The 26,883-nt window shown below is 39.3% G+C and overlaps 1 protein-coding gene across 1 annotated transcript; it reads left to right on the plus strand.

Moving 5' to 3' along the window:
• The first annotated feature begins 1,828 nt into the window (after positions 1 to 1,828).
• Positions 1,829 to 26,883, plus strand: cldn15b (claudin 15b). The gene is made up of 5 exons (XM_056458460.1): positions 1,829 to 2,276; positions 25,162 to 25,326; positions 25,684 to 25,765; positions 26,000 to 26,122; positions 26,337 to 26,883. Exons 1-5 carry the CDS (start codon positions 2,060 to 2,062, stop codon positions 26,437 to 26,439), a joined length of 690 nt encoding a protein of 229 aa, XP_056314435.1. The 5' UTR covers positions 1,829 to 2,059; the 3' UTR covers positions 26,440 to 26,883.

Raw genomic sequence — 26,883 nt, forward strand, 5'->3', positions numbered from 1 at the left:
TAGCCCCGTTCAGTCTACTGTTCTGTGTATATATCTAATGTTGATACTTCTATTGCTGTGAATGAAGATCATAACAGCATATATATCAACCCTTTGAATTCCCTTTGTGATTAGTGACTTTGTTTTGAATAAAAAATATAACAATCTCCCTCTTCCTTTTCTACCAGCGTGACATAATGCCTAATCAAATAATAGAAAATTAAATAATAAATATAATGTAGCCTACAATAATAATAACAGCAACATCAATAACAAAAATTATTTGCATTGCAATAAAAGGTGTGTGGATGTTTCCCAGTGATGGGTTGCGGCTGGAAGGGCATGCACTGTGTAAAAACAGATGCTAGATAAGTTGGCGGTTCATTCCGCTGTGGCGACCCCAGATTAATAAAGGCCGAAAAGAAAATGAATTAATAATGATAATAATAATAATTATTATTTTTATTATTTAGGCCTACAGTTGCTCTGAATCGATCTTGCAAACCAGGTGCTGCTCGGAAATGGCTATCTTTGCTCAGCATCAGGTGCACAGCAGCAAGAAGTTTGGCAACAAACTACAGTATGACCTTATTTTAAAAACAAATCTCTAATACTGCTATTTTACATATTTAATTAATTTATACATACGCAATGACTGGAAGCCTGCTAACTGATCAAATGATAGAATATGTAAACTTAGTATATATATATATATATATATATATATATATATATATATATATATATATATATATATATATATATATATATATATATATATATATATATATAATTAAGTAATAATAATTAAAAGTAGGTGGACTAATATTTTGAGGGCGACGTCACAAGCTCAGATTTGGTTGACCAATCAGAGGAAAATGGGCGTTTCAGCACCGTCTTCATGTGTATAATGAATTTTAAAGTCGTTTATGCATTTTTCTGCCCCAAACCAAAAAACAAAAATTGAGCCAAAACCTTGTTTTTTCGTGAGCAAAAGAAAAAACAAAAACCGGCAGTTTTATTCCTTTGCTTTATTTTATACATTGTGTTCGTTTTTGTTTTTTTTTATCAAACGAATAAACAAAATAAATGCAGCTTTTTGACTCAATATTTCGTTTTTGTTTTCTGCATGTTTTAATTTTCCGTTTTAAGATAATAAGCAGAATAACAGATGAGCTTTCATTTTTTTGTGCCTCCAGAATAAACATAAAAACTAAATATTGACAGTTTTTTTTTTTTGTGTGTGTGTTTAATTTTCCAGAATAAAAGGAATAATCAAATGAATGGATGATACACGGACCGGAATGGATCTTTCAGTGAAGACATGAATAAGTGAATGATGATAATTAAAATGTTATTTTTCTGTACAATAGAGATAATGCTTTTACAGGTGGAGGAAATATTCATTGTGCTGTTAGTATTGAAACGAAAATTAGATGATTTTAACTATTGAGTAGTCACCTATTTAATGATGTAATAAGCTTGACTGTGGAATAAGAGGGTGGAGTGAGAAAATTGTCACGAGGAAGGCATTGTGCTGAAACATCTGTGCTTTGTATCTTCTAAGAATCTAAAATAAACATACAACTTAATTATTTAACAAGTGTGAATCCTGACCTTCTGAATGATAAATTGTATCCTGACAAATATATTTACTGCTGAACTCAAGTTAAAATTTATGTTAAAATTATTTTTAAGATAGAAAATAAGTTGGTACATTATTTATAACTTCTGGCAGCTACCAGGCTTTAAAATCCAACTGCTTAGTTATATAGACTGCATGCTGTACAATAAAATCATAAAAGGCCCCCAGTGTTCATTATAAGGTTAAATTCCATTTATTGGTTCAACATATCTGTCAGTACACTCTAGGTTATTCGTCACTACATGTAGCTAAGAGCATTGATTTGGGTTGATGATTCCTTTTGTCAAAACTCTGGACTTATATAAATCTATATTTCACAAGGAACACGGCAAGACAAGCATTCTATAATCCTTGGGATGTGCACTATGGACAGCAGAACATAGACTGATCTCCAGCCACCTTGGAAATACCTTAGAAAGCAGAAGATCAAGAAAAATGAAAAATATTTTGCAAATATTTGCACTTCTCTTGGGTTTTTTGGGTTGTGGGTCTGCTGTATTATCATTATATAATCACTATTGGAAAGTGTCTACAGATGATGATAGCGTCATCATCACCTCCAACATCTTTGAGAACCTCTGGATGTCCTGTGCAGATGACTCTACTGGTACTTTCAATTGTCGGGATTTTCAGTCGTTGCTTGCTTTACCAGGTAAAACAACATCTATTACATTGGAAGTTACAATATAAAAAAGAAAAGGGACACACTTTAAAATTACGTTTCATTAGTTAATGTTAGTTTATATATTTACTAACATGAACTAAGAATGACACAGAATTTTTACAGAATTTTTAATGGTAATTTACATTATTAAAATCCAAAGTTGTGCATGTTAAAACTAGTTAATGTACTTTGAGTTAACATGAACTACTGTAGCAATAAATGTCTGTAACTGCATTAACTAATGTTAACAAAGATTAATAAATACTGTGAGAAATGTATTGGTAATTGTTTATTTATGTTAGTAAATACCTAATTGAAATACCAATTACCTGATGGAGACTTATAGTAAAGTGTTACCAGAAAAAGCATCAAAATTCTAATGAGGTATTACGTTTGGTACAGCAGAGTAATATTGCTTTTATTCAGTTCTACAAACACGTAAATAATATAAACATTAAAGCAGAGTGATACAGTAACAAAACAATCACAACCATTAATTCTAAAGTGTACATATAATAAATAATAACAAATATAATAAAAAAATTGTTAAAATTTTTTTTACATAATTATAATTTTTAACACATCAGTATTTTATGGCTGATCAAACGAATTGTCCACAACCACCAAACATAAACTAATAACACTCTTTGTTAGCACAGCAACAACTAGGTTTAAAACATTAACTTGCAAGCATAAAACACAAGATCTTTCACTACAATAAAGACATCAAGACTCAAACGGGTTTCAGAAATATAAAAAAACTGAGGAAAGACATATTTCAAGATAATCAGGAACTTTCAATACATGCAAAATTGTATGCAGATTCTGAAATCGATTACTTCCCTAGTATATATAGTATGCTAAAAACAGTATTATGTACAGTAGTATGTGCAAATTCATAGAATTCAAAAAACATTTCCAACAACACCTTCATCAGTACATAAACAAGGGGGGGAGGGGGCCAAGAGGGTTAGGAAGAGGTTGAAACTGTGTCTAATACCAATCCTAATTAAATATCCTATGAGTGGGAGAAGGAGGAAGTAAAAGGGGAGAAAAAAATCTATTTGATGCTTCTTATTTCTAGTTTCTAATACCTAAAGTTTGCGTACTTTTTTAAAATTATTTCTCCTCTTGTTCAGTTTTATCCCTTTTCCTGTTTCATTTATATTATCATCTCTTTTCATCCCCAGTTGCCTTAGAAACCTCAGTTCTTTAAATGTACAAGCTTGTATGAGAGAGTGAGGAACATGTGAAGCGGGGCCTGGTTTTACTAGTTTGTCCCTCGGCCAGTCCAACAACATATTAAATGATAACAATTATTTGAATTAAAAAAATAAATGAAGCACACAAAGGATAACATCAGTACTACGACAGCCCTACAGCACTACCTACTGCGCCTCATGTGCTACTGTGGGTAGCACAATCGCCTCATAGCGTGTATGGATGTTTCTCAATGATGAGTTGCAACTGGAAGGGCATCCGCTGCGTAATGGCCTTAAACTTTAACGTTACACAAGCAATGCTAAAAGTTAACTGATTTTGAATGTCTGTTTGACACTTTGACAAGCTCTGCGCGAGTGGGCGTAACCGCCGTAAACTATTGATTTTCAAGACAGCCTCGCCGCCGCAGCCAATCACCATCATTTGATCAGGGCACATTAAGGATGCAGGTTTTCTCCAAGTGGTGCTCACTGACGTTGACAAGATTATACCCCTTGGGTATCGAAATTTGGTACCGAACAAAAATGATTTTTCCGATACTAGGTAGTATCGAGACGGTTCGGTCGGTGCTTAAAAAGTATCGAACTCGATACCCAGCCCTAATTGAGAGATTGAAAGATAATATAATTCAATTCAAGCAAAATATTGCAAAAAAAAAAATAAAAATTACAAGCTACAAAATTTCATCAAAATTTTTCTTTTTTTTTGCTTCATTTGATTTTTCCACTTTTTAAATTTGTAATTAATCATTTTCTATAACAAATAAATTTGAAAGTACTAATTTTGAACCATTATTGTAAGTTATTTTGTTAGATAAGCTCCATATTTGGCTTCAGTACTTGCTAATTTAATGTATATGCACAAATATAATATTTTATAGCTTCCTATCTAAAATATGAATTTAAAAGAGATTTGTGAGGGGTGTACTCAGGGGTGTCGCTAGACCCTATTTACTAAGGTACGTGCTCCAGTAAAAAATGCCAGTGCCCCAGTAAATGCTTTGAGATACAATTTACTTTATATGTAAGTGTATTTATTAAGAGTGGTAATCCAAGAACAAAGACATTATTCTCTATGTGCAACCAAACCAACACTGGTGAAAGAAATGTAGTTTAATCAAAAAACAAACTAAGCATGTGCACAGAAAAAATATATATATTTCCGCGCCCCTCCCACACCCCTCCTGCTTGACGCGCTGTTCCAACTCCCGGTGTGAGTCTAGTTCCGGTTGTGAACATGCATGATGAAATAATACACAATGCTCATTAGGGGTGTCAAAATTAATTGTTTCCTTGGTGCACCGCGCTGCAGACGCGGGACAATTCGGTATCGGTTCAGTAATAATCATAACCGGTTATTATGTACTGTCGTCATTTATTTCATATGCGCTATGTCGTCGTAACTTACTTTGGAGAGGGAAGAGAGCGCGAGTATTTACAACGCTTCAACTACTTAAAAACGGACTGCACAATTTCACTGCGTGTGTTTTTGCTGGACAGTCTTTCACTGACACTTACAGCAGAAGCTCCTATTTCACTGCGATTAAGAGAATAAAAGTAAACTTCATTTTTCTCTCTCTTCCTCTCACTGTGGCCCATTTGACCTGCTGGCGTGACTTCTCCTCTCGGCTGTTACAGCGATACTTCTGGATAGAGGTCTGCATTCCCGTGGGAGCCGCGGGACCCAACCAGATTTCTTACGGCGCGGGAATAATTCCGAATAAATCGCGGGAGCGGTCGGCAACTCTGGTGTAATTTGAACGAGAGCTGGCGGTCTAACAATATCGCTCCCGAGCGAACAAGCATGCGTGTGTATGTGTGAATAAGAGGGAGCGTGATGCTGTGTGTCGCTTGTTTGGTGCTGTCTAGTCTATGTGTGTGTGTGTGTGTATGAAAACCTACTAACCACGCATAATACTTTTTTCTAAAACACGCAAGCATGTACATCAATTTTTCTCACACATTATTGTAGCACAGTTTGTGCTAAGCGAAAAAAAAAAACACATGTTGCCCAATACTATGTAATAAGTAGCGGAAATAAGCACAAATGTCAGGGCATGTCAAAACATCTTAGAGGCCCCAAAACCACCCCAGACCCCAGAGGGTTAGGCAGCAACAAGTATATTACAGTTCCATATCCTTCTTCATTAGCATCTGATGAAGCAACTGGGCCTTGGCAATATCTACAAAATCTGGAGGTTTTAAACATTAGCAAGTTCAAAGCACTCCAAATAGTGAAGCTCTTTCAGCCAGCTGGTCCAGCTTTGAGCAAAAACATCAGGCAAAACAAATAATAGTAGATAATACACCTCTTCTGATCAGAGGACTTTCTTTCAATACAACCTTGAACTTGAATACATCTGACTGGATGCACCACTGCACTCCCAACACTCTCAACTGAAGGAGGATCCTGGTCCATTCTCAAGCCTTTCGTTAACTTTGATCTCTGATCTTCTGGAAAAGCATCTAACACTTGAATACTGTTGCTTATCCATTTTGTGAGCTTAAATCCACCCTTGGCACATATGGATGCAAGCTCCTGATACAAGGTTATTTCTTGTTCAACTGAAGCAACTAAAACGACAGTCATCAACATAAAAGGAATGTAGAACAGCATCCACTGTTTATTTGCTGAATTGCTCTTTATGATCTTCTGCACACCTTCTAAAAGCAAAGTTTGTGCAATTAGGAGATGAAGTAGCTCCTTAGACATGTACCAGCATCCTAAAGTCAGCTGGATCTTGTCTCAAATCCTTATCAGGCCACTAAACAAACCTTAATAAATCAACATCATTGGCAGGCACTTTTACTTATTGGAACATTGATTCAACATCTGCTTTAATTACCACTGGCTCTATTCGAAGTCTCATTACTACTCCAACAAGCGAGTTGATAAGGTCTGGTCCTTGCACAAGCTGAGCATTAAGTTACGCTTGTTGAAACCCTTCCCCACAATCGAACACCATGCAATTTTGTTCTTGGTGGGGTGGTAAACACCATGATGTGGAAGATTTTCATATCCTCTACAGGCACTCTCCATAGCCTCTGAAAACCATATCACTCATGAAGGCCTTTTAAGTCTCTTCTTTAGGTGTGAAGCACTTTGCTCTACAACTTTCCGATTGTTTGGCATACTGACATTTCTCTCAGAGGCAAGGCAATTTCATAATGCCCATCAACATGCTTGGCTGAATTTGATACCATGTCCATAAATCTTTGATCATCCTTCGAATAACAAATTTGCTTCTCATTGTTACATTCTGGAAAGTCCATTTTAAATTGCTGCTGCCACATTTCTTCCAACTTCACCACTGAAATTCTGTGGAGCGTGACATTTGGCTGTGCATTAACTGACATGCTCACCATCTCCACTGAGCAGTCCATTCACTGTCCAGTCCAACATTGTGTCCTGATAGCATACGGCAATCTCGAGGTAACTTATTATTCCTAATATAAGGCCACCTTTGACTATTTCTGGGTATATTCCCTTTGTGAATAGGCATACTTTTCTGTGTCTAGACCTGATGCAAGTCACAGAATTCTTTTCTATTCAAGTCAGCTACCCCCATTCCTGACAGAACATGAGTAGATACCTTTTCTTGTCCCATAGTTCTTAAAAGTATCCGAACTTTAGTTCCTGTGAGGTTGAGTTTCCACATTAAACTCTCTGTGTAAAACACAACTGTACTCCCTTGATCTAAAAAGGTATAAGCAATTACAACTTTGCTTCCTTTCATAGACTTGATCTGTACAGGAACTATTGGGAGTTTAAAGTACTGATCACCAGCCCTAGTAAGAGATATGTCCAGCTGCAGACCCTCAGAACCACACACGTTTTTAGGCACACACAATCCAGTACACACAATCTAGGCAAACCTTATATGGTCACTAACTTACTTCTTAGGAGCATTATCACCACCTATTGAATTTTACAAATATGGTTTCCCATTTCAGTCATTATATCACTATTATATGGTAACGGTCATTTTAACATCTCTGCAGTTTGTGAACTCAAATTATGTAAATTGTTAATTGGTTAAACACTTATGACTTTATTCACATGTCCACATACACAAAGAAAACATAATAGACACTCTAATTGTAGAATTAAGTGTAATAAAATAATTTAGGATCTTTATATTATCATACTTGGTTAAAATTGCTTTGTTGTAAAATATAAAAAGCAAACAATAATGTGTCACTTTAAAATGAATTACTATATTAATCATTTAAACAATATACAATACAGTTATAAATTGATTATCTTAAATGATTATCTGATTATAAACTACCTTTTACTAAACTGTAGCAACTGTTTATTATTAATATTTTACTAATTATTAACAGTTAATTTGTTTGTAATGCTAAATTTGATGCAATTATAATTACAACAAATTATCAGTACTTTATTTTTTTAAAACAATATATTGCTTACTATAAATTACTATATTATTTAATGTGGAAAATCATTAATAAAAAGTTATTAGAAAATTAAGCAAATACACACTATTAAATCGCTTGAGAAAAATATGAATATAGTATATTTATTACATATAAAGATGTATTATTGTCTATATTAACTTGCTATTATTTCCTTCATTATAAATGAATTAATTATATAAATTAAACCTGTCCAAATTATATCGTTCAGCAAGGCCAGCAAACGAGTATCTGCTATATTGACACTGTCAGATAATAATGACTGATCTATGATGACTGACAGAACACTGTTCAGTCTATTATATTGAATGGCGATCAGAAACAACGCTCCCCTTTCGGCCGTCTCGATCGCAACATTTGTGAAAAAGTAAACACTATTGTTTATTGTGTACAATATTTATTAATAATATATATAAAATTATATTGATGACGATGTCAGAGAAGACGTTAATAGCATTAACATCCGTCATAACCATATATGGTTTGCCTATATCGTGTGTGCTGAATTGTGTGTGCCTGAAACGTGTGTGGTTCTGCGGGCCTGCAGCTGGATATTATTGCCCAGTAAAGCCACTAGATACTAATCAACCCAAACATCACAACAAAGATGTTTCCTGCATTCTTTGCTAATGTGCCCAATGCACAGACCGCCAAAACAATCTTCACTTTCTCACAGAAGTTAACCCCTGCTTTTGGGCATCCCTCCTCTGACCTCTTTATGCAGCCCAAAGGACCGAGCAGTCCCGGGAGGCGCCTGCAAAAACACAGAGTTCGACCATAGGCCATATGGCCATTCAACGCCGGTGCAGACCTGGACAGTTTCGTCCAGCCTGGCACCTCTTTGTGTTGAAAAAGGGATCATTTGTCCCGATGGGCTTTCAACCAAGGCTGAACCTGGACGCCGGCATCCCACGCGACACTTTTACCACAGGAGACAGGGATCATTTGTCCCAATTGGGACTTAGCAAAGGCTGAACCTGAACGCGGCCGTCCCACGCGACACTTTTAACACAGGAGATAGAAATCATTTGTCCCATTTGAAGCTATATTTTACCGCACAGATAGAGGAATAATAAAGACACTGAACACCATATGACCTTTATTGTTAAATATTTATTCAGGAAGATTCAGAGTCTTCTGTTGCTTCGAGGGGCATTTCCCCTTTGAAGGCGGCCATGGCAGCATTCTCCTGCTACTTCCCTCCTGAAAAAGAGAAAAGGCCAGTTAGTTAACACCACACGTCCCTCTGTTGAAATCCATGCCAAAAAGGAACTGATTTACCAGGGGTGACCCGGGACTTTCTGTCCACTTGCTTGAGTGGCATTCTCTGCCCGCTACCACCTCCTCCTCCTCCTCCTCCTCCTCCTCCACCAAGGTCCTCTCGAAGAGTCTGCGGCGCTCACGTGCTTGGAGAGGGCCGAGGTGAAGCACGTAGAACTTATCTGAGGTTGAGGTGTCGTGGCACATGAATTGCGCCACCTTCCTGCGGTCCTCGGAAGAATGTGAATTCTTTGCGTGCGTCAGAGACAGACAGACAGACAGACAGACAGACTTTTTGGGGTCAAAGCCGCTGGCAGTAATGGGGGTCAGCGGGGGGGCACTGGCATAGATACTCACGTGGGTCGCGATGGCAGTTCCGACGTCAGTAAAGGTGGGCTTGCCGGGAAGCCCCATGCTGGACCACGCAGATTGAAAATATTTCTTCAGAGTTCGACAGGGACTGGGGTCTGGAAGTAAAAAAAAAATAGGAGGCCTGGCTCCCCCCGGGGAGGCTAGCCTGCAGCTGCAAGAACCCCTGGAACCAGCTGTATTCTTCCTTGTTGAGAGACAATTGGGCCGCACCGAAGGCTCGGTTTGTCTTATGCGTGGTGATATGGGGAAAAACAGAGAGAAGATGAGTGAGCGCCTACCACTGGTGGCCCCCACCCGGCTTTGGAGATGAGACTGCCTACTTTGGCCTGCTTGATTCTTACCTCGTGTACCACGACGCGGCGGCGTATGCCGCGAATGAGAGCTCGAAGCTCCATGCGAACCAGCACCAGGGTGGTACTGGAGAGGCGGCAGGAGGCCAGCAGAGTTTCGGAGAGATAATCCAGGAACTGCGCCATGTTTTTAAGGTAGTGCTACCTCGTGGGCTCGGGCATGCCCGTTTGGCCTAGCAGAGCAGACCAGGCTCGGATGCACGCCGGTTGGTTGAGGAAGGACAAGGTTTCTGAGTCCGCGTGGACTTTCACCATAAAGCCTAGGAAGGGCTTAACCCTCGCCAGTTTGGAGGCGATGTTGTTCTGCAGACGGGCGGTGGGCTCAATCCCCAATTGGAAACCCTCGAACACTTCCAAAAGCAAGTCAGCAGAACGCGGGCGGAAGTCAAAAGTCAGCCTAGAAGACATACCCCCAACCACCAACCCAACAGAAAAGTGCCATAACCATACTCAACTCAAGGCGCTGGCATGGTCCGGGTACGAGTACTTTGTTGGATTGTAGGCTTCCACAGGCCCGGTGGCCGTCCGGAGATCTCGGGCCGTGCTTGGCCCGGGGGCCGCCCCTCGCCCGGGGGCGGGGAATGGTGCCTGCGGGGCAGGACACGAGTTGGCTCACCTTGCTCTTCCTCCCCTCTTCCCCCTCCTCAACTGTCGATAGAGGCGGGTGATTTCATGCTGGGTGGACCTCACCTTGTCCACCTGCTTGCGGAGCTCTGAGAGCTAGGCCTGTATGCGCTCTGTTGCGAGTCTGCAGCGGGGGTCTGCGCAGGGGCACTTGGCTTCCGGGCCGTCTGGTTGCCGTACCTCTTCGGAGGACGACGCCAGCTGAGACACCACGGGTATCGTCGGTGGAGTGGACTGCAACCACCGCAACTCTCAAGCCACTTTACGACGCTTCGCTCGGCGCATGGCCTTCTTCCTGGCAAGACGGAGAGCTTGGCATGCTGCTTCAGGTGTCTGTCTAGGCGGGCCGGCATCCTCCAGCAGCCGGGCACCGGGCATGCCATCTTCCGCATGTCCACGCGGTAAGCGGCGAGTGCCAGCAAAAGCTTCTTCTCGTTCGCGTTCGACACCTTGTGGATCGCGGACAGGTGCGGTGAGAGGCGGCTGTAGACGTACCGCCGAGGGTCGGCAAGGATAAACCCGAAGGGGTGGGCGGGCTTGCGGACGAGCGGGAAATGCAGTACTGGTCACTCGCACACACAGGGGCTGGAGCCGACACCAGCCCATACCCCATGCGGCCTCTGGGCTCGATTCACCACGCTGGAGACTCTACCGAGCCCACCAACCACCCCCAGCCCTTGTCCAGGGCGAGGGGGGCGTGGACTGATAATCAGCAGGAGGGGGGGACAAAGCACAGGGGGTCAGGCAGGCGGGCTGACGGGCAGAGCGGCGGACATGCTCTTGGTCAAAACCAGACGGGCCATTTGAGTTTTTTCTCCCACAGATAGAGGCGGGAAAGGGGGGGGGGGTTGTGTGCAGAGGGACACCCCCCCACACCTCAAAGCACGCCCGAGGCAGGGAAGAACCAACCACACCCATAGGGGCCGACCCACCAATGTTGGGGGGGCTGCCAGGTGGGGGCCTAACCCATGGGGCGTCAAACGAGCTCCTATCGATCAGCATACTTGGTCCAGGCGCGAAACTGTCAAAACCTAAGGCTTGGCGGGCTGGGGCCTGGGTCTTATCAAGTACCCCGGTGAGCGTCGCCAACTCCTCGCCACCGGCCATTCCGGAGACCATCCATCTTCCTCATTGCCCCAAATGGACTGGTTTCAAAAGCTCGCTGGAAAGACCAACCTTCATCCCAAATGCTGATGCTGCCACCCAGGGCCACCGCTGCCACCCCCTGTCCTCGATGACACACACCCTGTCCGGGGGGCAGGCGCCCACGTTAGAGGGGCTGGAGCCCCTGACACCCAGGGCCACCGCTGCCACCCCCTGTCCCCGATGACCCACACCCTGTCCAGGGGCAGGCGCCCACGTTAGAGGGGCTGGAGCCCCTGACACCCAGGGCCACTGCTGCCACCCCCTGTCCTCGATGACACACACCCTGTACGGGGGCAGGCGCCCATGTTAGAGGGGCTGGAGCCCCTGACACCCAGGGCCACCGCTGCCACCCCCTGTCCCTGATGACACACACCCTGTCCGGGGGGCAGGTGCCCACGTTAGAGGGGCTGGAGCCCCTGACACCCAGGGCCACCGCTGCCACCCTCTGTCCCCGATGACACACCTTTTCCGGGGCAAGCACCGGGCCCAAAGGGTCTTCTAGTTTGACACCTGCTCACCAGCAGTGCCCGGGCACCCCACACTTAAGTCACGAACATTGACTTAGTTAGTGGCACTCGCTAGGCAGACGTGCCATTGGTGACCCATCTGGATGTGGGGCACCACCCTCTCCACCACCTCGCCGTACTGTGGTAGATAGCTAGGGTGCACCAGCCAGTTCCACCACCCGGCGCAGTGCTTAATTTGTTGAGGTGGCTGGGGTGCACCAGCAGCATGTAGTTCCAGGGGCATTCGATATGGGAATTTTGTTTTTGCCTTTCTCCAGTGCCGGAGATTCACCCCCACCCACACCAAGGCCAACAGCGCTGGCCGGGATCGGAGCACTGTCTTTGGGCAAGCCTTTGATGACTGAAGCGCTTGGTTGAGGCGAGACCACCAGGCCCCCACCCAACGACGCTGGCCAAGATCGGTGCACTGTCTTTGGGCAAGACTTCAATGTCTGAACTGCTTGGTTGGGGCAGGACCCCCACCCCCCCCAAGGCCAACGGCGCTGGCCAAGATCGGGGCACTGTCTTTGGGCAAGACTTCAATGTCTGAACCGCTTGGTTGGGGCGGGACCCCCACCCCCCAAGGCCAACGGCGCTGGCCAAGATCGGGGCACTATCTTTGGGCAAGCCTTTGATGACTGAAGCGCTTGGTTGAGGCGGGACCCCCAGGCCCCCAATGCCAACGGCGCTGGCCAAGATCGGCGCACTGTCTTTGGGCAAGACTGGCAAGGGCCAATGGCGCTGGCCGGGATCGGGACACTTTTGCGGGCAGCCAGCCTCGCTATTGACCCCCTGGTTCCTTCGAACGCAAAGCCGCCAAAACCTAAGTCCACATTTCTTTGCCTTTCCCGAATTCCTGAATGGCAGGTCAGAGACAGTCAGCGCCGGACAGACACCTCCAGGCGCGGGACATCCCAGAAAAGGGGTCTCCCGTGGGGCATGGCTTGGCGGGCTGGGGCCTGGGTCTTATCAAGTACCCCGGTGAGCGTTGACCACCAGCCACACTAATTCTCACTCACCCAACTGTGCCACTGGTGCCCCAAATGGACATTTTCAAAAGCTGGCTGGAAAGACCCACCATCCAGCAAATCAGGTTTTTTTGTTCCAATCAATTATTTTTTACTTCCTTTTAAGAAGCCAATCTTCTCTTTGTGAGATTGTTTTCCAAATTGGTGACACTTCCAATGTGTGTGCAATTTTATGACAGAGACATCTTTTCTTATCAAATGTCACATTTTTCTTTCCTATACAACAGGATACTCATTCTTACTTTACAGCATCTACAGTGGTAGCAAAGCTGGTTCCTCTTATATCAGGATGAGAAAACAATTTAGATCTCTTCACATTTTTTTTTCATTTCATTTAAGGGTACATCCTGTATATTTCCAAACACTGGATCAGTTATAATTTATAATTTTAAATTTAACAAGTGAATTAAACTACAATTATGTCTTTCTTGCAGTTCACAAACAAAAGTTCTCCATTTGTCTCTACTCTGTAGGGCAATTTGTTGATAATTGTCATCATGTTAATAGGCATGTCTAAGTCACACATGAATTGCACCTCATTCATAACATTACTACAACCTCTAAGAAAGACAGTGTATTCTTGCAGTGCATTAACATCCTTTTTTATCCTTTTTTTGTTTTAATTTGAGGCCATGATAGAGCTTTATTCATAAGCAGATGCAACCTTCTGTTCATTGCCAAAGTGCTCCTGTAACAAGGCTTTGGCTCTAACATGTCCCCTGTTTTGATGAATATATTGACAACTCTGTACCAACTTTCTTAGGAGACCTATAGTATAAATTCATATACTCTTATGAATGTATGATACTGTAGTGGATCACCATTAAAAACTTCCAGATGTCTTTTAGGTAAGGAATGACAAAAGTTGTTTTAACAGTAATGATGTTATTTCAAATGCTAAATTGTCTGTAGTCTATGTGTGTAAATGAGTGTGTATGGATGTTTCCCATTGATGGATTGCAGCTGGAAGTGCATCTGCTGCGTAAAACATATGCTGGATAAGTTGGCGGTTCATTCCGCTGTGACGACCCCAGATTAATGAAAGGAGTAAGCCGAAAAGAAAATTAATTAAGACCTGTTATTTTCCTTTGTTTTTGCTCCAAATTGGAATGTTTCCCTCTGGAACGATCAGACTTTGAACTTGCCACACTTTGAGATTTCAAATTTAACTGTTCTTTCCTTTTCTGTAGTTGCTCCTCCAGCTCATGTTTATCCTTTAACATTTTTTGATGTGCTTTTGATGCAGCCAACTCAGCCTCTGCTTTGAGATGAACTGAAGAAGTAAATGATACCAAGGAACCATTTTTGTCAACTGATTTCTGGATGTTCTACTGGCAAATTCGATACACTGTCAGTGGGTTTTACATCATCTTGTATTTCATCTGATGTGGTAATGGATGAAACATAGACCTGACAATCTTCCATTACTCCAGCACCAGCTTTAACTGAGTTGTCCATGATTTCTTCTGATCCACTAACCAGCACTGAACAGCATCCATAAATGTATTACAATATTTCATGACACTAGAAAAAACATTCATTTTGTTTTTCCTGTTCATCTTCTGGAAATAGCGATAGGTTTTAGTTTGCCAGCAAAGGGTTTTTGTTGAAATAATGGATATGTGGAGTAACAGTTGGAGTGGAGTAACAAAGTAACAAAGAATACAGCATCCCCATTCACCCACGGCACAAACCAGCACAAATCAAATATTTTGGTTATATGTAAACAACGAAAACTGATAAAGTGTTTATTTAACGGCACAAACCAGCACAAATGAATATGACACTTGTTTTGTGCGATTTAGAGGAAATAATGGGGCGGTTTTGATTAGGCAATATCTAAATAATAAAAACAGATAAAGTGTATATTTTAACAGTACAAACTAGCACAAACGAATGACACCAGTTTTGTTGCGATTTAGAGGAAATAATGGGGTGAAGAGTGATGTCTCAGCTCCCGAAGTGTATTGATTAGGCAATATCTAAACAATAAAAACAGATAAAGTGTTTATATTAACAGCACAAACAAATGACAATAGTTTTGTTGTGATTTAGTGGAAAGAAGTGTTTTGATTAAGCAATATCTAAACAATAAAAATAGATACAGCGTTTATTTTAACAGCACAAACCAGCACAAATCCAACACAATCGAATGACACCAGTTTTGTTGCAATTTAGACAACCTGGGGTGGAGAGTGACGCTACAACCCCTGAAATATTTTAATTATATCTAAACGAAAAAAACAGATACAGTGTTTGTTTTAACGGCACAAACCAGCACAAATCGGGCACAAACAAATGACACCAGTTTGGCGCAATTTAGAGGAAATGGGGTGGAGAGTGACGTCGCGGCTCCCAAAATATTTTGCTTTTATCTAAACGAAAAAAACAGATATAGTGTTTGTTTTAACGGCACAAACCAGCACAAATCGAGCACAAACGACCTGTGCTGATTTGAAGTCATTTGAGCCACATGGGGTGGAAAGTGACGTCACACAGTCAAAAAAATATTGCATAATATCCCAGACCCTAAACCAGCACAAACGTTCGTTTTTGCGGCACAAATCAGCACAAATGTACCACAAACGAATGGCATAGATTTGGGAATTCTTTGTTTTTATGGGGTGCCAACTTCACAGAGGTTCAAATGTGCCTTTAAAATCTACAAAACAATGTCATAACATAGGGGTAGCACAGACTCCAGATAATTCAATTGATAAAGTCAACATACTGTAATGCTATTTAAACTTATTATTATTTCTTTTTCTGAGACCAAAAATACCAACTCGATATCCTTGATAATAGTAAAAAAAAAAACGTGTTACTAAATATACTTGCGCGCCCGTTATACTGGTAAACCAAGTAAAGTCCAAATAAATCGTTCTAATGAATCTAATGTCTCATTTTAAGTGGTTCTTCTTAATGAACTGATTGATCCAGTTCAGCAAATCCAACTGATTCTTTTAAAATGGTTTGCATAAACAATAAACACTAATCCACAAATTACTTAAAGTCTCCTACTTTTTAACTTGCCTGGCACTCCCTCTGACATAAAAAATATATATATCTCAAGTTATCCACTTAAAACGGTTGCAGTGCTTTATTCGGAATAGTACAGAGAACCTATGTTTCGGACCGATCTGAGAACCGATGAGCTGTTAATACTCCGCATGCGTGACTTAGAACTTTCGGTTTTGTTTTGTTGTTAAATGCACAATATATAACAAACGGTTATATATCATTTACCTCAAGTCTAAGTCAAGTCTCAAGTCATGACAGTCAAGTCCAAGTCAAGTTGGAGTCTTTTTTGGATATTTGTCAAGCAAGTCTCTAGTCCTAAATTTTGTGACTTAAGTCTGTGACAATAGCCTATGAGAGAGGTCCCACAGAGAAGTCATACAGCTGCCAAAAAAAGAGGTTTGACCACTAAAGAGGTTTAAAGTGGAGAAAGCCCACGTGTCTGTACACGATCAAGGAGACAAGTTTGGGCACCAACAAAACTTACGTTGCCAGTGTTGGACAATTATAGGGAGACCTGTGTAGGAGTTACTGATGCTTATTCAACAATTCACACAACACAGACAAGCATTAGAGTTGTCTCGCCTTTAAGACGGAAGGGTTTTTCTTCTTTAAAAGGAGGGGGTTTGGAGTTTTGCGAGTTTTAAAAGTGAATGAAGTATGCACTCAACATATGCACACCACTGACATCTGACATCACATGCCATTTAACTTCTGTGCTCTCCACAATCCATTTTGCAGCTTGATTAAATAAATCCATTTTTATAAAGATGATGATGATTTAAGCTTTGAAACTTACAGGATGTTTTGATGGTACTTTTATGTCAAAAAAATAAAAAAATAAATATATTGTATTTCTCTTGTCATGATGCCTTTAAATTCTACTCAAATAATGAAGCTTGTTTTCTCAAATAAAATAAAAAATCATTTAATCTAATTTTGAAAAAATACTCAAGGAGATGAAATTAGTTATCTGGAGATGTAAATGGTGTTAAAGGTATAGTTCACCCAAAATGAAAATTTACACATCCTTAAACAGTTCCAAAACGTTCTGATTTTTTGTTTGGTTAAATATAAAAGAAGCGGCATCACAGTGGTGCAGTGGGTAGCACGATTGCCTCACAGAAAGAAGGTCGCTGGTTCAAGCATCGGCTGGGTCAGTTGGCATTTCTGTGTGGAATTTGCATACTCTTCCTGTGTTCGTGCGAGTTTTCTCCAGGTTTCCCCTACAGTCCTAAGACATGCACTATAGGTGAATTGGGTAAGCTAAATTGTCCGTAGTGTATGTGTGTGAATGAGTGTGTATGGTTGTTTCCCAGTGATGGGTTGCAGCTAGAAGGGCATCCGCTGCGCTAAAACATATGCTGGATAAGTTGGCGGTTCATTCCACTGTGGCAACCCCAGATTAATAAATATACTAAAATACTAAGCCAAAAAGAAAATGAATGAATGAATACAAAATAATCTATTTTGAAGAAATCTTAACACCTGTAGCCATAATCTTCCTTAGGAAAAAAAAAGACTAGGGAAATCATAGATTACAGGTTTCCAACATTTAAAAACAATATCTTATTTTATGTTCAAGAGAAAAATCTCAAACAGGTTTGAAACAAGTAAATTGTGAGTAAATTATGACAGAATTGTTATTTTTGAGTGTAATACTAACATTGTTATTGTTATGATAGCCTAAGATTTTAAGTAATTATTTATTTATATAATGTTATAGCTTCATAGTGTTTAATTTATAAAGTACTTATAAAGAACCTCCAATTATTTAAAACTTGAGTGTATCAATTGCATTTAGATGGAATATCATATGAGATGATGGTAAATAAAACTTGGAATTTACAAGAGAATGTGAATATATAATGTGATTATTTTAATAGTTAAAATATTAACATATTATATTATATTTTAGAATATTAGCAGTAAAATATTTTAAATCACAACTTAAATGGTGTAATCAAATTTGCAACAAAGATAATTGCCACTGCTAGCACATAGCAATGTTACCTATTTTGTAGTAGACATTGGGCCTGTTTCAGTAAGGAGGTTCAGCCAACTCAGAGTTTAACCTTGAACTCTAAGTTGACTTGCAGAGATTAAATGCTTAAACCGAGTTTTTCAGCTGATCTGCGTTAGGTCAATCAGGTCTGAGTAGACTAATTCAGAGTGAAGCGAGCACACTACGACTTTAAAAAGGCATTATCTATGGAGTCTTATCTATTATCTACGAGTTACCATTGCAACATCTGAAAAAAGAGATCAGCATTTTTTCCCACTTAACTTGATGTGTTCATGCAAAGTTAAAGCAAATATGACCACATATTTAAAAAGAAAAAAAAAGCAACACCACTGGATCGGCGAAACAGTTAGCGTCTGAAACATCTAAAATATATAAAGTATATAAATATTTAAGTATAATTTTAAAATAAAGTCATGTAATGTGTGACGTTTATTGACTTTTCACTTGAAAAAGTAGGGAATTGGCTGTATTTTTAAGTTATTTTGGATGTAATTGCATTAAATTACACAAAATAGGCTACTGCATAGTTTCTACAACAAATCTGACAAAACAAGATTGTATATAACCTTAACTTAATGTTCAGAGGAAATGTTTTATTTTAGGTTCCCACTTTTACACTCGTTAATAAAATTGAGTTTTTTATAGATGCAAAAGTGCACTTGTGCGTCTGCCTTTTTTATTGATGAAGTAGTAGAGGTTGATATAACATTTAGAATTTAAGCAGTACTAAAAAATACTTTTTAGAACGAGTCATAATCCTGTTATACTAGTTACAGTACATGTCCCTGTCGAAGGTTAGTGATTTAAGCTAATTATTTATTAAAAAAGAGGCAAGTCATTCTCGTAACTTTGTTTTTTGTGTGACTGAAATGTAGGCAATGAATGACCCAGTTTACACAAATACGTTTTAGTTTTAAAACACATAAGTTTTGCTATGGTGTAGGGCCATACACAATACACAATTATGTAGTGTGTTAACTGTAATTTAGCTCAAAGGGAATATAACAGAATTTAAAACGGCTTCAAAAGACTCAACTCTTTTGAACTGAACAAACTAATCGTCCAGCGCTCATTTGAATAGACAGTGCTGTTGACTACAAAATGAATATTGCTATTTGAATAAAAGTAAAAACACTTTAATATTTAAGCAGGGTAACAAGATCTCAAGAATCAATAGATTCATAAGTATACACAGGCCACTTTCCTTTAAATCCAAAAGAGACTTTATTGACTACAAATAAAACTAATACAAACACACATACACACACGCATTCATATCGGTTGCAGACAAGGATTAGAAGGAAAGAAGAGTTTAGGAGAGATGTGATGTAAAACCTAACCAAGCGAACCAAAATAATCAATTCAACCTTCGCTGTGTCTTAGACAGGGTTATTTATCATTTAACATGATTAGCAGATCATACACCAGTTCAGCAATGGATCTGGAGATGTACTTGCGTTCCTTAGTGATGGGGTGAAATCCCTCTGTGGAGTTGGATTCCCACGTGAGTTCACTGATGGTTGGTTTGCCGTTGTGTGTATCAGATATGTTGTGAGTATCTGAGTGATGTATCTGAGGCTGCTGATGAAGTGAAGTCCGGTCCGAAAAGGCAAAAAGCCGCGTCGACTGGTTTCGTGACGCAACTTAACTTAACTAGACTCTCGACGGAAAGAAAAGAAAGAAGAGTAAATGAAGGACGGGTAGTTTGAGGCTGGTCTCATCCCATCTTAGCATCCAGGTCCGGCTGGACTGGACCTGGAGAAGAGTTGCCGGGAAACGTAGCATCTCAACTCCTCAACAGCTGCTGCTGGTGAAACTGCTCTGGCTCTGCTCTGCTGTACTCCGCCTAGAGAATTTTGGGGTGATGGGTTTTAACCATCAATGTTTCCGGCCCCTAATAGAGCTGGATCAATAAGGCATTGTCCGTGGATCGGCGTGACAGTCCCATGTTTGCACACGCAGCTTTGGCGTGACTCATTCACATGAGCCATGGTGCTTAGACATATAGTATTAAGCATACATTTATAATATGAAAATGATAGTCCCCACAATGGTTATGCCATCCATCCACACTACCCTGGAGTTTTCGAGCGAATGAGGTATATTTATATATTTCACTCAGGTGTTGTCCTTTTCTTCTGATAATCCTTGAGATGATTCTACACCTTAATCTGAGTCTAGGTGTTTGATTATACTGATTGGACTTGATTAGGAAAGCCACACATCTGTCTATATAAGATCTTACAGCTCACAAGCCATGTCAGAACAAATCATGAGGTCATAGGAACAATCTGAAGAGCTCAGAGACAGAACTGTGGCAAGACACAGATCTGGCCAGGGTTACAAAATTTTTTTTTGATGCACTTTAGGTTCCTAAGAGCACAGTGGCCTCAATAATCCTTAAATGGAAGATGTTTGGGATGACCAGAACCCTTCCTAGAGCTTGCCATCTGACCAATTTGAGCTATTGGGGGAGTCTTGGTGAAAGAGGTAAAGATGAACTCAAACATCATTGTGGCTGAGCTTCAGAGACACAGTCAAGAGAAATTTATATAAATTCAACCATCACTGCAGCCCTCCACCAGTCAGGCCTTTATGGCAAGCCTGTAAGGAGTTTGCTAAAATGGTAAAAAAATAAGACTCTCTGGTCTGATGAGACCAAGATAGAACTTTTTGGCCTTAACTCTAAGTGGTATGTGTGGAGAAAACCAGGCACTGCTCATCACCTTTCCGATACAGTACTAACAGTGAAGCCATGGTGGCAGTATCATACTCTATGGGTGTTTTTCAGCTGCAGGGACAGAACTGGTTGCAATCGAGGTAAAGATGAATGCGACCAAGTACAGGGAGACTGGGTCGAAGGTTTCCCTTCCAAAGAGACAATGACCAAAAATACACAGCTAAAATAATGAAGGAGTTTCTTAACAACAACTCTGTTACTGTTCTTGAATGACCCAGCCAGAACCCTTACTTATTCCCATTAGAGCATCTCTAGAGAGACCTAGAATGGCTGTCCACCATTGTTTACATTCCAATCTGATAGAACTGGAGAGGATCTGCAAGGAGGAAAGGCAGATGATCCCCAAATCCAGGTGTGAAAAAACGATTGCATCTTTCCCAAAAGACTGGCTGTATTAGAAGGGGTGATTTTAGTAAATACTGAGCAAAGGGTCTGAATACCTAGGACCAAGTGAAATTTCAGATTTTCTTGTTTAATAAATCTGCAAAAATGTCAACAACTCTGTGTTTTTTCTGTCAATATGGGGTGCTGTGTGTACATTAATGAAAAAAAAAATCTATGCATTTTAAGGGGATCTGATATAAATCTAAAATGGTCTCTTTTAGGTAAGTTAGGATTACTGAAATTGTTTCTATTTGCTTAATAGATATTTTTATAACTTTCTTAAAAGTCAAACGTTTACATACATTAAGATTACTATGCTTCTGAAAAAGCCCAGATGACGGTGTCAAGGATTTGGAAGTTTCTGATTGGCTAACTGACAACATTTAACCACATTTAATTGGAGGCACACCTGTAGATTAATATTTAGGGCAAAGCTCAACACACTGATTCCTTGAGTGGCAACATGGGAAAATCAAAAGAAATCAGCCAAGACATCAGTAAGAAAACTGTGGAGCTCCGCATGTCTGGTTCTTCTTTGGGTACAATTTCCAGATGCCTAAAGGTGCCACATTCATCAGTTCCTACAATTATACACAAGTATAAACAACATGGGAATGTCCAGCCATCATACCACTCAGGAAAAGAAGAAGAATTCTGCCTTTTAGAGATGAATGTGCCATGGTGCGAACTGTGTATCAACCCTAGATCAAAAGCACAAAACCATGTGAAGATGCTGGTTGAAGCTGGGAAGAGTTTCATTATTCACAGTGAAATGAGTCCTGTACCGACATGGGCTGAAAGGCCACTGAACAAGGAAAAAGTCATTACATAATAAACAAGCCAGATTACAATTTTCAAAATCAGACAGGGAATAAAGAGTTTAATTTTTGGAGACATGTCCTGTGGTCTGATGAACCTAAAATTTAACTGTTTGGCCATAATGACCAGCGTTACATTTGGAGGAAAAAGGGGGAAGATTACAATCCTGGGAACACAATCTCGACTGTGAAGTATGGGGTGGCAGCATCATGTTGTGGGGGTGTTTTGCAGCAGGAGGGACTGGAGAACTTTACAGAATAGATGGGATGATGAGGAAAGAACATTATCTAGAAATATTGAAGCAACATCTCAAGACATCAGGCAGAAAATTAAAGTTTGGCCATAAATGGGTCTTCCAAATGGACAATGACCCTAAGCATGCTGCCAAATTAGTCAAAATGTGGCTTAAGGACAGCAAAGTGAATGTTTTGGAGTGGCTATCACAAAGCCCTGATCGCAATCCTATAGAAAATTTGTGGGTAAAGCTGAAAAAGCGTGTCTGACAAATTTACACCAGTTATTTATATCTATCTATCTATCTATCTATCTATCTATCTATCTATCTATCTATCTATCTATCTATCTATCTATCTATCTATCTATCTATCTATCTATCTATCTATCTATCTATCTCTCTCTCAATATATATATATATATATATATATATATATATATATATATATATATATATATATATATATACACACACATATATATACACACACATATACAGTATTGTTATTATTATGAATTAACAACGAACAGGACCCAAAATATACAATATATCGTCATGGACAGCTATTTGCAATTGGCGGAAAATGTGCATCTATATTAGCATAAGATAAATACACAGCAAGATTGCTAAATAATAACAGGATATTTACACCCCATCACTGCACTATATAAATAATCCTTATCAACTCAGCAGCAGAATTATTTTAATACATCAATCAACGTCTACACTGAAAAAAGTGTTGCATGCAAAACTGTTGCAAACAATTATTTATGTTGAATTTAAACAAACAAATTAAATTGAGCAATGTTCAACATAATTTCTTTGTTTAAATTCAGCCCAAATAAATTGTTTACAACCATTTAACGTAAAAAAATTGAGTAAATCCAAGGAATCATCTCTTAATATTTTTTTTTTCTTTGCTAAATGCAATTTTCATTTGGTTTATTCGATGGCTAAATTACATATGGCAAAGAGGAATTTACATTCATTTTAATGTTTCCTATGCTGTAAAAAATATCTGTAAATTTACAGTTTTTCCATATTTATTGATTCATGTTTTTTCCCTGCACTTATTTAGGCTTTTGAGTTGCATTATGGGACCTTGGACTTTCTTCCAACTTTTAACCTTGAAAAGTTTAAAAAAATGACTTTTAAGAAAAAAAAAATATACATTGAAGTAATATATTGTCAGGGTTGGTGATGTATATTATGTCACAAAAACATGGTAAAAAGCTGCCAGTACATTTTCTGTTATTTTACAAACTTAGTTTTCTATATATTACTTCTAAAACACTATCTTGTCAATAAATTGTTGTTTAACAGATAGAGTAAGACAGCAGAAAAGAGTTTGGGTAACTTTATTAACTTCACTGGCAATTGTTCTTCTCAATATCATTCTTTTTTTTTTTTGTAAAACTACAATGAATAGGGGAAAGTATGTACATATTCACATTTCCTTTAACATGTTCAATTCAGCCAACAGTAAAATTTTACTAATACACATTTTTATCCAACTCTTAATACACATATGAGCTAAATCAATTAATGAGACCATTTGAATTGAATATTAGCAAAATGATCATCATTTACACCACCAGCATAACGTGTAAACCATGAAGAGGTGTTTGTACAAAAAATACAGACAGTATAAAACTGGTTATAATCAAATAACCCTTAAATATTTACAATAATAGAGCCTTAGTAAAAATAAAGCACTTACGGACATACATTTCAACGTTTAAATCAGCCCCAGAAATAACCTGCATGTGCGTTACTCTTGACCCACACGCTGAGAAAAAAATTAAAGTAACCAATATATAGCACAGTACTTTAAATGTCCAGTAGGTGGGGTTCAAAACAAAAAGTGACTATATGCGACTGCACAACAATGATAGTGATCCAAAAATATGTTTTGGGGGCCGAATCTCGTTATATTTTTGACGTCACTCCTCCGGATGGAGGAGGGGGGCCGCAAATGGCCCAAGGGACGTCAGTTTGAGACCCTTGCTTTAAATCAAGTTCAACTATCATTACAGAAGATCGATCTGGACATAGACCAACATTAGTTTTGTATTCCTAATTATTACTTCATTCCCATAAAAAAATTACTGCTAGATAACGTTCACCTGTTTTTTTCCCGTCATGGCTAACGTTAGATGTGTATCAGCAAACACCTAAGGTGAAGCCCACATTTTACTGAATAAATAGTGATCCATCAGATCCTGTAGGTCTGAAAGTTTAGTTTATTGCTGAACAACTCATTTTGTCACGATAAAAAAACACAGAAATCAAACATTGATCATTTAATCTCCTCGCAAAGCTTCGATGATCCACTTAAAGAAGCTGTCAATCACAATTGTCATCCATGATGACATGCCCCGTTTTTATAGCGTTAAATTACTGGCTAAAAACATTAACATCTGAACCTATATTAGTGTGATGACAAGTTCCTTAAATGACCAATACCAGATTTCAGAAAATTTTATTGCAAGTGTAATTCCTTCAAGCTTTTAATTATGCCATACACTGTTGAAGGTGAAATAGGCAAAAGTCTTCTTATCTTTCTTTGAGGAAAATTGCTTTTCAACATTTCAATAACTTTTTTATTGATGAGCAATTTTATTCTGCAAAAAATAGAACAGGAAAAAATATGAACCATCCCTCCACTCATTTGTTAAAAATTGTTATATTCTTTTTTTCCTCAGGTTACATCCAAGCATGTCGTGCACTAATAATTACATCCATTGTGCTAGGCATATTTGGGCTGGTAGCAACTCTGGTGGGTATGCAATGTTTGAAAATAGGAGGAGACGATTACATAATGAAGAGTCAGATCGCTGGAGCTGGAGGTGTGTTCTTCATACTGCAAGGTAAAACGGTTACTAATTGAAGCAGTTTATGAAAATATGATAACAAATATAGCCAATTAACAGTTCTTTTGACCACCTAATATACTTTTTATACTACCTTCTTCAAGCTTAAATGGGTCTTATATCAGTTCAGATTTTTTGTGTTAGTTTTAAATGATCTTTTTCTTATATGGAAAATAGAATTCACAATAAAAGGGACTTATGAAATGGGGAAACATTTTCTTGATATTTACACAAACTATTGTACACTAAGAATATACAACAATTTAAAAGACTATGTTTTCATATTATGTGTTGCTTAAACCCTGTTAGCCAGTCAACAGAACCAAAAGCTTATTTATTGTTTTATTTTTTCAGGTCTGTGCACAATGACTGCAGTGTCTTGGTATGCTTTCAATATCACTCAGGATTTCTTTGACCCGCTTTATCCAGGAATAAAGTATGTGGAAGGAAGAGTCTTTATATTCACACACACGCACACACGCACGCACGCGCACACACACACACGCGCGCACACACACACACACACACACACACTTCTGCTCAAGAGCAGGGGTCACTTGAAAAGTACAAGCAAATGTGAATATTCAATTACATTTGACCATTTTGCACTAAACAGTAGCAGTCTTGGCTGCTGTGTATGTTATGTTTGATCATGGATGTGTTGTTTTAGGTATGAAATTGGACAAGGGCTGTACATAGGATGGAGTTCAGCCACACTGGCTTTATGCAGTGGCTGTTGCTTGCTGTGTTCCTGTGGATTGTGCACCCCAACGGGAAAAAAGTCGTTCAGTCAGTAAGTCAGCTCAACTCAATGTTACAACAACACTTAAGATGTAACAACAACAATTAGGCATTTTGGGAACCACTGCATTATTAATTTCAGAGTGTACTACTATATTATTGTCGGTCTGAAACATTTTTGAAATGGTTGTTAAATAAGTCACAGCAGGTGCAACAGTTTTTATTAATGTGCATGCTTACTCCATGTTTAAATTTTGTTTATACAGATCCCATCTTCAGAACTTCAGATCTTCATACCAGCCCCAATCCATTAATATTGTTCCAACAGTTTCTACAACACCTCACTATCTTTCCAGCCAATATGTTTAGTTAATACATTGAATTAGTCAGATCAACAAAGTCAAGTTACAGACATCACAAAACACAGCAAACATTTTACCTACAGAGCATCTTCGGAATATAGCCAGAATCTGCTGTGGATAAGAACTGTCAATTTTTTTATGTTAACATGTTCTGAAGTTTCCTGAATAAGTCATGTAAATTAAAAAAAATAATAAAAAAATTAAAATGAACTGTACTGTTATGTTTGACCCAGATATTATTTAGATTTAAGGCCAGATTTTGTCCCTGACCTTATTGAATATACATTTGTGGGAGTTACAGGAATATGAGAGCTCACTGATCCTCCATAGGCAAGTCCAGAAAGGTAACAAAAACATTCACAAAAGTACTGAGCACTGTGTTTATCAATGCTGCTGACTTCAGTGTTGGTGGAAGTTCAATTTTGAGAGCATACAACCTCATTTCTACATT

This window comes from Danio aesculapii, chromosome 5, assembly GCF_903798145.1.
Source record: "Danio aesculapii chromosome 5, fDanAes4.1, whole genome shotgun sequence".
In the NCBI taxonomy this organism is placed as follows: domain Eukaryota; kingdom Metazoa; phylum Chordata; class Actinopteri; order Cypriniformes; family Danionidae; genus Danio; species Danio aesculapii.

Coding starts and splice junctions, on each gene's coding strand:
- cldn15b (XM_056458460.1), top strand. CDS start 2,060: ATGAAAAATATTTTGCAAATATTTGCACTTCTCTTGGGTTTTTTGGGT. Junction 2,277..25,161: donor GTCGTTGCTTGCTTTACCAG/GTAAAACAACAT, acceptor TTTTTTCCTCAG/GTTACATCCAAGCATGTCGT. Junction 26,123..26,336: donor GGAAAAAAGTCGTTCAGTCA/GTAAGTCAGCTC, acceptor TTGTTTATACAG/ATCCCATCTTCAGAACTTCA.